The following is a 16,378-nucleotide window of genomic DNA, read 5'->3' as shown; positions in this document are numbered from 1 at the left end:
GGGAAATCGCGGCACCACGTTCTAGCTGGTGGGATGGCATTGCGGGGTGATTGAACTGAGATTTGCGCAACTAATCTCACAGTTTGTCATGGCCCTTACTGCTCCTGGGCAAACATGGTGCCTTATATTGCCTGTTACGTATTTATTCGTATAATTATTCTACCAGTGTGTGTACTTTTCTACACTGTAAAATTGTACAGTATAGCAAATTCATGTAGTACTTTATCACGTTATACATACATACATTGTTCATCCACGTTTTGGACAATATAAATAAAGAGATATTTTTTGTATTGTGCCAACACTGCCAAGTAAACCAAGCCTGATGTTTGAACACAAATACACAGAAAAGTATCCTTGGCATACCCACTTTCATTTTAAAACATGAAACTATCACGTTATTCTCTCTTAACTCACGCTGCAGCTTTAAAGAGGTGTGGTAGTGACGTCACGCTTTGTCCCGCCCGCTCACCTTTTACCCTTTTCAGGAGTCAGTATATAACTTGCTAGAGGCTGTTAAACTCCCACAGTAACATGCCCAACAGTTTCTGTTCTATACTGAGCATTGTAGGTCTAAACCAACTGCTTAGTCTCAGGTTTGAGATCAATGCCATTCATATGTTTGCTCCTGGGTTTGTTCACACCTCCTTGTGTCAAGGTAGAATCCGGCATTCCCGCCCGGCCAAGCTCACTCCTTATTGGAGGAGACGTGGAGGGCTTTTACAAGAGGAAGGGGGGGGTATGATCACGTGGCACATTCAGCCCAGCTCCAGGGCGCCATTTTGGAGGAAAGTTTGGGATTTTCAGAACGGAGGGAGAAATAGGAGGTGTGTTAAAAAGAGGAGGAGAAGGGCGGGGGAGCGGATATTGAGAGACTAGACGAAGAAGGAAAGGAGGAGGGAAAAGGGGCGACAAGAAAGAAAAAAGGCACAAGAAGGAACCGATGAGTGAACTTTTTGCGGAACCCTCAGCTTCCTTCTAAATTCTACTCCCCGCTGTGGATCAGGAGACGGAAACTTCTGCTGCCCCCTATCAGCAACTTTATACTCACGCAGAAGCGCCCACCCCCGTGTACTGTGGAGGGAGGGGGGGCTGACACAGGGGCGCCCAAGTCTTGAATTTCCCATCATATCTCCCTTTGCTGAACACTGTATGTGCTGTTTAAAGTCACATAGTTAAGATCCTCCATTTCACAGTCTACGGATTAGTCCTTTGGAGAATAACCCCAGTAGGAAGGACTTTCCCACTGTTGCGCTCAAGGGGGGAGGAGGAACTCTCACCGCAGTATCCTCCTCCGGGAGATTATCCCGTGGAGCCTCCCGCTGAGGGTGCGAGTGTTGTCCGGGGTCAAGCTGCCGGCTGACTGTTGCTGTGTGGTTTCGTGGGGGGCCGCACCATGCCTGTCAGGAAGCAAGGTGTGTGTCCTGCATCTCTTCTATCATTTATGTGTCGTGTATGTGTTTGAGGTTCTGTAAAGGGCGCTACGTCCCCCACAGTAGGGAAGAATGGAATAGCCCCGGAGATGAGTGCACGTTGTTCCAAAAAGAAAGTTGGTCTGGAAAGTAACATATGGGCGTTCCTACTGCCAACAAACTTTGTTTTCCCAAGTTCTCTTGATGCTAGAGAAACCGCTTGCTTTAAAGGTTGATTTCAGGCCACACTGAGCCTTTAATATATATATATTTCTGTACCAGCTGACAAAGCTTCTCGTTTGCCCGGCAGGAGAAGTGTGAAGCCAGCAAAGTGTATATATATGACAGGCCTTTAGCTGCTCAGTGTCCCCTTCTCTGCTTAGCGCTGCCCAGGAATTTTGGAAGTTTGTGGTTAAAGCCCTCCCCTCTTACCCTTCTCTATTGCTTTTACTCTGGTTACTATTTCATACGGCTCCACGTAGCCTGCTGGAGAACTGCTCTATTTTTAAATGATACTTTCCTCAAAATGAGACACGTTCATAAATGCCCGAATAGTAGTGTATGTAGTTTAAGTAGGTAAACAGGAGAACTATTTTTCAATGTGGAAAATACAAAGGGACTTTTTATGCTTCAAGGGGGTTCTTGGTACTGTGTTTCAGTTCCTTTTCTCATGATTTGTTTTTATCATGCTTTATGGAAATTCAAGTGATACAGGGCATTTTCCTAAATTACTATTATTTTACAGTTATATATTGTATATAATATATTTATTTACAATAATATTGACTGATGGGGCCCAACGACATGTCAAGTGCCATGCTGGCACTATATATACCCAAGATAAGAATATCTTGAGTTTGGGGAAGATTTTTTTTTTTTTTTTCCTTTTACTTTCGAGTGCCTTATTTTTGGGAAAGTTGCATAGACAAATCTACATAAGCTCAAGACCCATACCACACAAGTTTTAAATGTAGTGCTTTGCTCAGGGAAAACCATAAGATTAAAATACTGTGTACCATCAGCGTAATAGGATTTGCATAGTAATTGATATAAGAAAGCAAAGCAGATGCATTCCTTTTCAGTATATTTATAAAGCTAGATATAGTATATGAAGAACTATGTACCTGAATACAATTATTTACATGTTTATAAAATGGACATTGTAATTAACTGTTTGTCCTTATAATATTTAGTATAGTAGAGAAGTGTTAGGGAAAATAACTTAATGTTTTGTACCTGAACAGAGTTGTGTATTTTCTGTTACTACCATGGCTGTTAGTAATAGCAGTTATAGTAATAAGCAGTCAGCACTTACCAATAAACAATTAGGTGCATGTCACATGGCCACTTTATAAACTCTTCTAATTTGTTACATTAGTCGATACATTTCTTATCTAAACATAGCTTTTTAGGATTAGTACAATAGTTATAATTGATGCAACAGATGTTGCTGAAAAATATATTGAATAAATTGTAAGTTCAGAGTCTGCACCTGGATTTTGGATATGTTAGATTGAAACACCATAGGGAGGAAAAGTAAAGTTTAAACCTCAATTTTAGATTTTTTTAAGAAAAAGTTCTAATGTGCTGTCTGAAAACACCTGAACTGAAAAAATTGTTGGAAACCAAACATCCTCTTTTTTAAATCCTGTATTAAACAATATACAGTGCCTATACACACCTACAACTAAGAATCACCACAGCCTAATCTGTACAAACCTATTGACTACTTAAGGTGACCATACATGGCATATTTCAGCCGCCAATTCGGATCCTTCAGACCAATTTGGCAGCTTATCTGCCAGTGTACGGTCACCCCTGTAGGACCTACATGACAGACATCTGGTCTTAATTGGGCAGAGCTCGTTTGGGCAGTTTTGATTTTCCCATCAGATTGGCGACTGCATTGGCTTGCGATCGTTTGGCCATAAGGATTGAATTATCATGAACCAAATCCTAATTTGCATATGTAAATGAAGATAAGGAAGGGATATAGAGAAGCGTGCAGTGAAATTTTTTCAACTTCCATGTTTTTTGACAAAAAAATCACCTGATTTTAAGGATTGTTTGGCCAGAGACCGAATCTGAATCTTGCTAAAAAAGGCTGAATCTTGGCAGAACCCTGAACTGAATCCTGGTTTTATTTTCATATATATTAGAATACCTGCCATAACACAACCTTTTGGTGAATTGCTTCTTGCATTCATAATATGCAGTTTAATAAGTTAAAGGAGACATATCCTATAGAAATTAAGAATGTACCAGGGAATTATACTCCTAGATATAGAAGGATTGTGCTTAAAAAAAGTTGTGTTTCAGACAATTGAGAAATTCCACCAAAACCCCAGTAGTCCCACCCATCTGTTCCACTTCCTGCTGGCTGAATTATCTGGCTGTGCAGAGGAGCCGGCGGCTCTTAGTACCAGCACTGTAGGATAGGAACCAATCAGCAGCTAGGCTGACCTGATAGGGAATTGAAACCTGTCTTTGCTTGTGTGAGTGCAAGGCTGTGATTGGCTATCCCCCTCCTACTGTGCTTCTTGCAGGGACCTGATAGGATCTATAGGGAGTTCCAATAAAGGGGCCATTTTTACAGATAGGATTCATTTTTTATCACAAAGTGAAACCAGTACCTTATTATTTATTATCACCTACAAAATTAGGGTTTTTCCAATTTATCCAATATATCTCCTTTAAATATTTTGCGAGGAAACTTAAGGTGGAACACTAAGCCCTGTGTATCCTTTGCCATCGGCAGTCCACTTTATCCCCAGTGAGAGAGCATTTACGGGAGATATTTGCCAGTGATAGCCTTGATTTTACCACAGGCGGCAAATATCCCTTTGTGCCATCACCTCTAAAATATCCCAGCACTTAATAATGGGCTTAATAATGATATTGAAAGCTTTTGCCCATTGTAATTTGCTAATGCTTATACACAGGTTTGTATTAGCCAAGTTTAGTACAAATTGGACATAAAAGAGGATGGCCAAAAGGCTATAAGATAAAACAGTTTTAATACACAAATAACAGGCTTAAAAAAAAGATAATGTATAAATGCATAGGTATATCAAAATGATTTGATTTCTATCATTGTAAAAAAAAAAAAAAAAAAAAAGTAAGTATCACTTTAGGGTGACAGGTTAAGCTCAAGCAACCTTGCATAAAGTCCGTTGCTTGTGTTGCGAGCCTGTAGTGCTGACGTCTGACAGGCAGTTAACATTAGGGCACCTCAAAGGAACATAGCCCTTCACTTAGATGTAAATTAAATTTATTTGCGTTTGGTGCTCTTTACTGTCCTTTATACACAGAGAAACACGTTTTTAACCCCAACTCAATCCTAAAAATGAATATGGCTAGAAATGCCCTATTTTATATATTGAATTTGCTGGCCCAGCCTAGAGCTGGGCGGTATGACCAAAAATTTATATCACGGTATTTTTCAAAATTATATCGGTGTCACGGTATTTGACGGTATTTTTTTTTTTCCATGCATGATTAGGTGTTAACCCCATTTCCTAATAAATTAGAGAATAATTACTGCAGTATTGAAAATCAGAGTCAGGCAAGCGAAGGATCGGCAACAGAAAGTCGTAAGGTAAATCAGGCAGGCTTAGTTTCCCAGGCAAGGCCGCAGACAACATAGCACAGGAGGAGGCGTTTGATAGCTTTAAATACCCCCCACGCATGCGCAGAACCGGCGCCGGCAGCGCGTTGCAGACGGGCACGCTTTGACATGTACGTGCGCTTTGACGCACACGCACCTGGACGCGCGTGCGCAACATCCCGCGAGACGGGGCCGCACGGGTGAGTACCCTGACACCCCGGTATTGCGTTATCTGAAAAATGAATATAGTTTAAAAAAAAAAAAAAAAAAAAACACCGGTATTCGGTATTAAACGGTATATCGCCCAGCCCTAAGGCTAAGTATCTTTGGCAGTAATGATCCAGGCCATCACAGCTGTACACAGGAGCCTCCCCATCTTGGATTGTGTTAGAAGTGTCATTGATACTCATGTTTAGTGTGCTGTGGACAGCTGTTGAGAAGCTAAGCTCGGGGGTTGTCACAAATTAGGCAAAAAATTAGGTTTGTCATCGAAGCTGATTATTAAATTTTGGTTCAAATTGGTCTGGTTTCTGAGTTGCCATGTAATGTGAATCTTGAGTTGCCTTCTATTGTGACAAGTTCTCTTTGAAATCCTGTTTATAATTTTTTGAAACCATTTGATGGAAGTATGCTTTGGTGCCAACAAAGCAGTTTACATGGCTGAGAAACAAAGCTTGAATAGCAATATAATTACACATGTTTTTTTATTATGCATTTGTGCATAGTTTTCACACACTTCTGTTTTGCAGTGCTTTTGTATTTTTCTCTTTATGTGCAACTTTTATTATGGTATTAGGATATGTAGCGCTGTACAATTTAAAAAAAAAAAAAAAAAAATACACAGGGAGAACAAACTTTATAAAAAAAAAAATAGATTAAGTGCTATGATATGAGACACAGTATAAATGAGGTCTTGCCCCATAGAGCCTACAATCTAAGTAGCATACAATTTTTAGTGGCATCCACCAGTATCTGGCACCCTTATTAAGCCTAGATTGTAAAATATATGTTTGTTTTCATGGCCTTACTATACAGAATGCAATATCGTGCTAAAAATGAAAAGGTTCTCTTCATTGGTTCATTCATTCATTCAATCATTCGTTCATTAATTCAGTATATTTGAAAGTTGCAATGTAACCTGGTTATTTAGGCTTCTCTCTTTTATTTCTAATAACTAAACAGTATGTGATTTAAATTGTATTGATCTGTCTGTGCAGATACTCAGCGTGCATTGACCCTTCTGGAAGAATACCGCTGCAAACTTCACCAAACTGAAGACAAACAACTCAGGAAATCTATTGAGCGTGTAATTGGCATCTTTCAGAGCAATCTTTTCCAAGCTCTTATAGGTAGGTGAAGGCCATGCTTTTGAATGAATACTGATTCTATATATCAATATTTGGCAATTTTTTGTTAAAGGAGAAGGAAAGGCTAATAGAGTTAATCTCAAGCTGCAGACATATCCTCACCAGTGCCCTTAAGTCACCCCATATTTCTCCCGCTCAGATGATCAGAAGCCAAACAGGAAGAAAAAACGCTGAGCTGTGTAAACAAAGTTCCCATCATGCCTCACTCCTGCACGGAGACCCTGACCAAGTGTACATGCTCAGTTAGACTAGTCAGTTTCCTGCTGGTTGGCTCAGATCCACATTCCTAAGGGGGGGGGAGTGAGTTCTTAGCATTCTTGAGGGAGGGGGAGCAGGAGAGGGGAGAGAGCAGAGAGCTGCGTGTCTCTGGCACAGGAATTACACAAACAATTTTTTCAAAGAAGTCAGTGCAGCATTTCTGTGAGTGCTTATGGCTGTATTTACATAGACCTTTCTGATAAAGCTTACTTAGTTTTTACCTTTTTTTTCTCCTTTAAATTCAGTGATAATACTATGATATATTATTTAAATAGTACCTGTACTAGCAGCTTATACAGATGTTTAAAGCATTTTTAATTATTTGTAGGCCAAATTCAGAGCAAAATAATTGGGCATTTTGACCAGTCATGGGGAATTGACTGGCCCTTTGGGACAGTATAGAAACCTTCTTGTTGAAAAGAAAATGTAGACTTTGACTTTCTGCTGGGGAGGTTGTTGCCTCCTTTTTTTGTTTAACTTTTTGAGAACCAAGCACTATTTTTATTTCAAGGGGTCAGTAATTTTTTGCCATCCCTGTGTGAGGCAAATGGGAATATCGTGCCCAAAAAATCCCCATTACATTGGTACATTTTTAACTTGTACTGCTTTCAGATAGCCATTCATATGGGTGCACTTCCTCAAATTATCATATATAGATATAGATATAGATATATAATAATAATATCTCAAAATAAAGCAGCCAGCACCAAGGGTCTTTGTGTTTCAAAAAGTCTCTTGTGTATTATAATTGCATGTGCAACCGACGTTTCAGTCCCTTTTGGGACCTTTTTCAAGGTGCAAATACATACAGCAACTCAGTTTAAATAGCCTCCTCCCATGAATCCAGGGAGGGCCAGTGACATCATATGCATATTAACCCCATAGTGACCATTAATACGGTATTATGGTATTAATGGTCACTATGGGGTTAATATGCATATGATGTCACTGGCCCTCCCTGGATTCATGGGAGGAGGCTATTTAAACTGAGTTGCTGTATGTATTTGCACCTTGGAAAAAGGGACCGAAACGTCGGTTGTACATGCAATTATAATACACAAGAGACTTTTTGAAACACAGAGACCCTTGGTGCTGGCTGCTTTATTTTGATATTTATATGATATCCCGTGCACAGGGGCAGCTGCAGAGCAGCGGATTTTGGAGTGTGGTGCTGTCGTGTGGACTGTTTTTTGTATATGTATATGTGTGTGTGTGTGTGTGTGTGTGTTCCGTGGGTCGTAGTATTACTAGATATTTTGCTTTCTCCAGACCCTTGTAATGAAACTTGACTAGTGCCAGTACATCATTTTAGTAAAGGTGTATAGATGGTGTAAGGGAAATTGTTTGGAATTGTTTACTTCAAAAGACAAGGACACATACTTAGGGGCTGATTTACTTACCCACGAACGGGTCGAATGGAGTCCGATTGCGTTTTTTTCGTAATGATCGGTACTTTGCGATTTTTTCGTATGTTTTGCGATTTTTTCGGATTCTTTACGAATTTTTCGGATCCAATACGATTTTTGCGTAAAAACGCGAGTTTTCCTATCCATTACGAAAGTTGCGTAAAAAGTTGCGCATTTTGCGTAGCGTTAAATCTTACGCGAAAAATGCGCAACTTTTCGCGTAAGTTTTAACGCTACGCGAAATGCGCAACTTTTTACGCAACTTTCGTAATGGATACGAAAAACTCGCGTTTTTACGCAAAAATCGTATTGGTAACGAAAAATTCGTACAGAATCCGAAAAAATCGCAAAACATACGAAAAAGTCGCAAAATGTTCGTTTTCAAGTCGGAACTTTTCCAATTCGGGTCGGATTCGTGGGTTAGTAAATCAGCCCCTAAGAGTTCATTTTAAGGACGAGGAAACCCTAAATCATTGAGCATGCCAATATAATAGACATTCCCAGTGAACTGAGTTTTTTTTTTTTTTTAACTGATCCAGCACTCATTTTAGAAAAAAAAAATCACCTGATTTAATCCTGTGCTAGGGATGCCTGGTAAAGTAAATAATATGACTGCCATATACTGGTAGGTATAATGTATTGTCACCACTCAGTGAATAAAAATTAGGCTTAGGGGCTTATTTATTAATTTTCCAGTTTGTGAATTTAAGTTTGGAATTTCATCCGCTATCTGGTTGCTAGGGTAATTTAACCTAGCAACCAGGCAATGTTTTGAGACAAATATAGAGAAAGACATAAATAGAAATATGAGTAATAAAAAGTAAGAATAGCAATAACATTGTAGACTCGCAGAGCAACAATCTTTGGCTGCTAGGATCAGTGACTCCTATTTAAAAATGCGAAAGAGTCAGAAGAAGGCAAATCATTCAAAAACTATTAAAAAAAAAAAAAACAAACCACAATTAAAAGTTGGCCATTGTATAACATACTGAACATTAACCTTTTAACCAGTGAATAGTGAATTTTCTTCAATGATTACTCATCAAGTCCAGTTGCTCTAGATTTACTTATACTAGATATACCATGACCAGGATGAATGAAAATCTTCATAGTCATTATCGGCAACCATTATTTGTTATTCCTTGTTTTTTTATGCCTAGTTTCCTTCTTAATTTTTCAGATATACAGGAATTTTATGAAGTGACCTTACTGGACAACCCTAAATCTAGTGACAATGCTAAGCCGACTGAACCAGTGCAGACTATAAATACATGGGAGTATTCCAGCCTTCCTAACTCAACAGCAACTTGTGAAACTCTACCAAGCAGCCTTATTTTAAATGTTGAGGTAGGTGTTTTCATTCATGGTTAAACATAGAAGCATATTTCTTTTGGAAATATTTGGTATGTATATAATCTTTTTATTGGAAAATATACCATGTTTTAATAAGGGTTTATAATCATTAGTTTTTTTTTTTTTCCTTCAAATATTCAGTTTTATCCTAAATGCTGAAATGTCAGCATAGCTCTTCTTCCCAGTTACTTTTGTTCAATTGCCTATTAAAATTTATGATAAATGGTGACTTATTCATGCAGTACCTTCTTAATAAAACTTTATTTTAAGCATATGTTTTGTTCTGTGGATCTGTGGTTAGAACACGTTGTCAATGCAAAAGTATTTTTGGATGTTTACAAAAACTGCAAGATTTAAAAAAGGCTCCGGCATTTCAAATACAAAGAGGTCCATTCATACCACCCACATGCCCAATAGTGACTGCTAATGGCATCTTACAGCAACCCCTCTGGCATTTGCCAGAATCCAGCTTGCCTGTGCAGGCCTGGTGCTGCCTGTATAGGAACCCGTTTATAAAAAAAAAAAAATAACTGCAAACAGTAGCAAGGCACCAAATTCAATGTTTAAACTGAGAAATTGTATTGGTTTCTGAAAAATATTTGGTTGTCTTGAATTTGATGCCAGCAAAGTTAGGACAGGAGCATGTTTCCAACTGTGTTGCATCACCAATTTGTAAACATTTGGGAGCTGGGGAAACCAATTGCTGCAGTTGTAAAAGGGGTAATATTGTTCCATTCTTGCCTGATATACAATTTCAGCTGCTCAGCAGTTTACATGTCCTTTGTATTTTTCTTTTTAAAATGCACCAAATTTTTTAAATGACTGACAGGTCTGCATTGCAGGCATGCCAGTGTAGTGCCCCGACCCTTTTTCAATGGAGCCATGCTATTGTAATACGTGCAGAATGCTTTTTAACATTATCTTTCTGAAATAAGCTAGACCTTCCACGAAAAAGACATTGTCTGCATGGCAGAATATGTTGCTTCAAAACCTGTATAGGTTATTCAGCATTAATGGTGCCTTCCCGGATGTGCAAGCTACTCTTGCCATGTGCAATAATGTACCCCCATACCATCATGGTTACTGTACTATGCTGATGATAAGCCTGGACACTTTCCAAAAAATATCCATCGTATTATTTTTATATGGTTTGTAAGTTAATGTTTTAATTTGCATTTGTTGAAGCAGCAATGAAGTGTATTCAGACAGTGGTTTTTTAAAGTATTCTCGAGCCCATGCAATGATTTCCTCTACTGCTGTTAATGCAGTGCTGCAGCTGAAGATCACAGGCATCCAGTATTGGCTTTTGGCCTTGTCCCTTGTGTACAGAGATTTCTTGTGATATTGTAGGAGAAGGAAAGGCATTTTGGCATTTTATTGCCAATAGATTAGCCACAATAGTGCAAGCTAGAACGCTACATTTATTCTGCAGAAAGCTTTACCATACCTGAGTAAACAGCCCTAGAAACTTCTTCTGTTTAAGATAGCGGCTGCCATTTTAGCTTTGTCTAGATAATTTCTGTGCCGCCGCTCTAGCTGTGTTGGTAGCTCGGATTACAGAACAGTTGGGAGGTGGGTAAGAGTCGACAAGGGAAGGGGGAAAGAATGTATACAGAATTAAAGGAAAGGTGTGGTGTTTCTTTTCACTGAGGACTCAGAACAGCACTTCTATAAGTGCTTATGGCTGTATTTACATAGAACTTTCTGATAAAGCTTACTTAGTTTTTACCTTTACCTTTCCATCTCCTTTTACATATCCCAGTCTTTCCAGTTTCATGTTAAGAGACATATCATATAAAAATTAACAATGTGCTAGTGAATTATACTCAACTAAATATAGAAGGATTGTGCTTAAAAAAGTTGTGTTTCGCACTGATTTATTGAGATATTCCACCAAAACCCCACTAGTCCTGTCCATCTGTTACACTTTATGCTGGCCGAATTCTCTGGATGTGCAGGGGAGCTGGCGGCTCTCAGTACACTGCACTGTAGGATAGGAACCAATCAGCAGCTAGGCTGACCTGATAGGGAACTGAAACCTGTCTGCTTGTGTGAGTGCAAGGCTCTGATTTGCTACCCCCCTCCTACTGTGCTTCTGGCAGGGACTGTTAGGACATGCCCACCCTTCATTTGAAACAAAGACGGAGAACTAATAGGAGCTATAGGGAGCTCCAATAAAGAAGCCATTTTTACAGATAGGATTATTTTTTTAGCCCAAAGTGAAACCAGCACCATATATTATTTATAATTGCCTACAAAATTAGTTTTTTTTTTTTTCCCATTTATCCAATATGTCTCCTTTAAGAACCATTATTCTTAAATTGTTGCAGTATATGGCTATGGCCCATATAGGGGTGTACCCTTCCCCATTCTTAGGGTAAGACACCACAAGGCAACGTGCATCTAATCTTCTAATTGTGCCTGCACCCGAAAGCATTGAATCCGCCCAGGTACAGGCACATGCAGCTGATGCTCCAACAAATGCCAAGTCTTACAATAGTTGGGAGATATCTGCTACGTGTGCTTGCACCCAGACTGATACAGTGCTTCTGGGTTCAGGCACAACAAGAAGAATTTTTAGCATACAGACGCATCTTTATGGTCAGAAGATGGCCGTGTACCTGACTGTGTACACTTCATAGCAAAACTGGTGCAACTGTGCTGAATATTTTCAGAACAATATTTTCTTTTTCAGTGTTTGGTTGTGTTTTTATTGGTCTTCAGCATGTGAGACCCATTTTGGTGCAACTGCGGTAATGCAGGGTGCGTGTGCGGGAAACCTGGAGGTGCCATCTGGTCCAGAGGTGGTGGTAGCTCCAGGGTCAGTTATACCTTCCATACCATATTGTATTGGAGAAATTAGCACTTCTTCAAAGTTGCATTATTGTGGTCAGGTTAAAAAAAAAAAGAGTAGTATAAATGTGTTAATGCTGGATTGATAGCTTGATAGCATGTTCTAGCGATTTCTAGATGACCTGACACTAACCAACAGAATACCTAACAGTAGTATTGTTTTTGTTGCTTTTGATATATATAAATTGTAACCGGTAAGGGTAAAGCTTTTTGTTGCAGAACAGCAGTGATGTTTTAATTAATGAATATTTAAATGTCTCATTACATTTGCAGATGTATTTGTGGGTGTTTTAAGTAGTTTCAGAAGGTTTTAAAAGTGAGCGTATGCATTTTAATAAAGTGAGTCATTTAATGTGGGGGAGAGAGAAGTGATTTGATAACTGTGAAGCATATGTCTGGTAACCATACCTGTCTAGCTGTGCTTTTCATGTTTTGCTGTTTGTTTTTATAGTATAATTTATTTTTGTAATATGTTGGCAAATGGGCAAGGGAAGCAAAATGAAATGTAAATCACAGCTCCACTACAGAAGTATTTGATGTAATGAATTTATAAAAACAAAAAAAAATACACACACACAATGTACCCCCTACTATAATTTATAAATATATTAGAAGTCTCAGAAGTTGTTCCATATAAAAGCATGAGCAATAAGTACTAACGGCACAATGGGTTGTAGTGAAGTGCTCCCTGATTTCCAGTGTGACACCCTCATAAAATGCCACCCTTCCAACGAGTCACTTTGATACAGTTTGTCAAATTTCTACCGTGCTAAAGCTCCGGTCAACTGTAATTTGGGGAAGCTGCCATGCACAAACCTACCACCACCATCATTGCTCTTCCACTTGTTGGCTGAAGTGGTTTAAAGGTTGCCACAATTGGACTTCACTAGTGGAAATGTGTACTGAGATGGAAGTGAGAAAAACTTCTACTTACACCCGTGGTATGACTGATTCTGGCCATTTACCTACTTCTCACTAATAATTTTGTGTACTTGTATATGGGTAGAAATGCTATATTCAAGATACTGAACTGACTGCACCAGACTAAAGATTCAGAATCTCTATAACAGATATTTAGGGCTTGAGCATGTGCAGTTGGGCCTAGCCAGAAATCTGCATTAAACCGTGCATGCTCAAACTGAGTCCGTGTTGCCAGTGAGACCCGAAGCATATCCAAATGAACAGAAGATGGCGGCTAGGCTATGCTGCTCTGCTCTGTCTGTAATTCCGAACTTTCTGGATAATGGGTTTCCAGATAACAGATCCCGTACTGTATATATATAATTGGTACAGGATCTGTTATCTGGAAACCCTATTATCCAGAAAGTTCGGAATTACAGACAGGCCATCTCACAACATTTTAATCAAATAATTAAGATTTTAAAAAATGATTCCCTTTTTCTATGTAATAATAAAACAGGACACGTATGGGATCCGTTATCCGGAAACCAGTTATCGAGAAAGTTCTGAATAACGGAAAGGCCGTCTCCCATAAACTCCATTAGAAGCAAATAATTCTGATTTTTGAAAATGATTTCCTTTTTCTCTGTAATAATAAAACAGTCCCTTGTACTTGATCCCAATTAAGATTGAAAGCGCAACAATCCTATTGGGTGTATTCAATATCAAAATATTTTTTAGCAAACTTAAGGCATGGAGATCCAAATTATGGAAATACCCCTTATGTGGGAAAACCCCAGGTCCCGAGCATTCTGGATAACAGGTCCCATACCTGTATTTGTGTGTCAGATATATAGATATAGATATGTATAATTTTGTTTTTAATTAAGCTTGCAAATTATAGGGATGTTTACATTAATATTCTTAGTAAAATAGTTTTGCCAGATGATTCACCATAATTCTTAAGGTGAAATCCTCTGTCAAAGCAATTTTAAGTAGAATATTACTCCAAAAGTCTATAGTTAGCAAGGTTAGAAACATTTGAGCATTTGCCTTGTCTGAATATAAAATGACTGTACACAACATTTTATTTGATTTTTTGTAAACTTCTATTTGTTATCAGCATTTTAGTGCTGCTTTCTAAATCTGTCATTTGTAAGGAATGGTGTGTGGGCTTTCAGCTACTTTGTCGTGAGTAAGTTGCACTCCCCATGTCATTTTCTTGCTGTTGTAATCGCCCCCCACCTTTTTTCTCTTAGTCTCATTGCTGTTTTAAAAGCGAGAGGTAGGCGGATATTCATTTTAGCATTTTGCATGACACCTCCTAGTGTGCCTTTTATATAGCCTTCTCTCCCCTCATTCTGGTTTCAAAATGGAACAGTCCATTCATGCTGCCCAAGAAAGTCATTGATCTTCAACTGCAGATGCTGAATTGGGCTGCTACTGATCTTAATGTCAGTACAACGGTACTTTTCCTTTCGTTTCTGCTTGGAGAGAGAAGCCCTTCATCCTATTACAGAAGATACATCATTAATCAAAATACTCTGTCCCTGCTTTTCCTGTGAAATTTTTCAACATACTTCAAATATGTTTGTAGAGTGCAAGAAATAATACAGCAAATTTTCAGTTTTAATTGAAAAGGCTGGTTTGTTTTTTTGGTTTTTTTTTGTTTTGTTTTTACTTTTACTGGATGGTCTCGCTTATGTTTGAACAACAGAAGCTTTAATATTTTTTTCTGCATGATTATTATATACATATACAGTCAGACGTTACTGTATTGTACCCTTTGAAGTCATGCTTTATTCAGAATTTGCCACAGTGACATTAACAACATTATGCTACAATTTAACATTTAGTTGATATATTTGAACCATGGATTGTTTGTGCATTGTAACAACAAAGGTAAGGGAAAAAAAAATCTTTAGTTTGACTTTGTTTGAATTTATTTTGTTCATTATGTGTAATTATGTATACTGTAAAGCATATTTCCTCTGGCTTCTTGATTACATACACTTGAATTGCGAGACACCTTTATTGCTTTCTTATTTACCTGTAAATGTGAAGACTGGAGCAAAATTATTAAGCATATGGAAACTAAAGTAGAATGCATAATTTACAAGATGAAAATTCTAAGCTTTGCCTTGTCATTTTTTTTCTTTTGTGTTTGATATACTACTGATACTACTGACTGGTTCCAATACCTTTTTGTTCTGTTATCTGGCTCCCTCTGCTGCTCTCCTTTAGCAAACATATTTATCAGTCATACACAGGACTTTGTATATGGCTTGGGCCTTTACTATAGCTGGATATACATCTAAAGATCTGCTTATTTGGTCGAACATTTCCCTGATATGCCCACAAACTCTGGTCAGTTTCTGTCTGATGAATCATAATAATGGGAATGTGGTCTTTGCCCCATCAGAATTTTTAAACCTGCCTGATCGATATTTACCTGGTTTTCAGATGGGCAGGCTCACCAGTGGATCCTATACACTGAAAATAAATGTTACCCTTTTTGTGTTTGGGTTTGTATTAAACAATGTTCTTGCTATTGGAAGTGTATATATGTTAAGTAACAGTGGTCAGTTCTTTTAGCCTGCAATTTCCACAATGTCTTGCGTATTCTTGATTAAGAGACTTGTAGCAAAATTGAGTCGCAGGATTATGTAGGCAATTGCAGAGGATAACAAAAGGCATTTACATTTACAAATGACTATAATAATTGAAAATGTGTAATTGATGTATAATTAAATAATGGATATAATTATATTTGCTCTTAATGTTATATATGTGTTAACAACCCCTTTAAACTTTTGAGAATTTCCATGTGCTTGCATTTTTGTGTGAGAATGGTTTTAAGCAATCCTAAAAGCGAGGTGAGATCCTGTGCATGACATTATAAACCCCAATTAGTACATTTTTTGCGGTCCTATAGTATGTTTAGGTGTGGCCAACATGAAAAAGAAAGATCAATTGTAGAGCCTACCAGTCATTTTGCCCTCATGATATTTGTTACAAAAAAAAAAGCATTAATATGAATGCTCTGGATCGTTTGAACAGTTTTGTCTGATGAGAATAAAGCAGAAAGGATTAAAAAAGGATAAAAATAAGATTAGCAAAGTGTATGATATGCCGGCCCTCAAAATAAAAGCACCACATGTAACCTCTTAGGGCTGTGATAGACGGGGAGATTTGTCGCCGCCCAACAAATCTCCCTTGTCG

At 38.3% G+C, this 16,378-nt stretch overlaps 1 protein-coding gene across 8 annotated transcripts in view; it reads left to right on the top strand.

Annotated features, from left to right (window-relative positions):
- Window positions 1–343: 343 nt before the first annotated feature.
- dlg1 (discs, large homolog 1) overlaps window positions 344–16,378 on the top strand; it is a 118,133-nt gene continuing 102,098 nt past the window's right edge. For 6 of the 8 annotated variants that reach the window (XM_031901760.1, XM_012963105.3, XM_031901759.1 and 3 more), the window contains exons 1-3: window positions 344–1,415; window positions 6,237–6,368; window positions 9,231–9,397. In XM_031901760.1, coding sequence (XP_031757620.1) covers window positions 1,397–1,415; window positions 6,237–6,368; window positions 9,231–9,397 — 318 coding nt within the window. In that variant the 5' untranslated portion in view covers window positions 344–1,396. 8 annotated transcript variants of the gene reach the window in all.

The sequence above is a fragment of the Xenopus tropicalis genome, chromosome 5 (genome assembly GCF_000004195.4).
Source record: "Xenopus tropicalis strain Nigerian chromosome 5, UCB_Xtro_10.0, whole genome shotgun sequence".
NCBI lineage: Eukaryota > Metazoa > Chordata > Amphibia > Anura > Pipidae > Xenopus > Xenopus tropicalis.
This window is presented reverse-complemented; position numbering and strand designations above follow the sequence as displayed.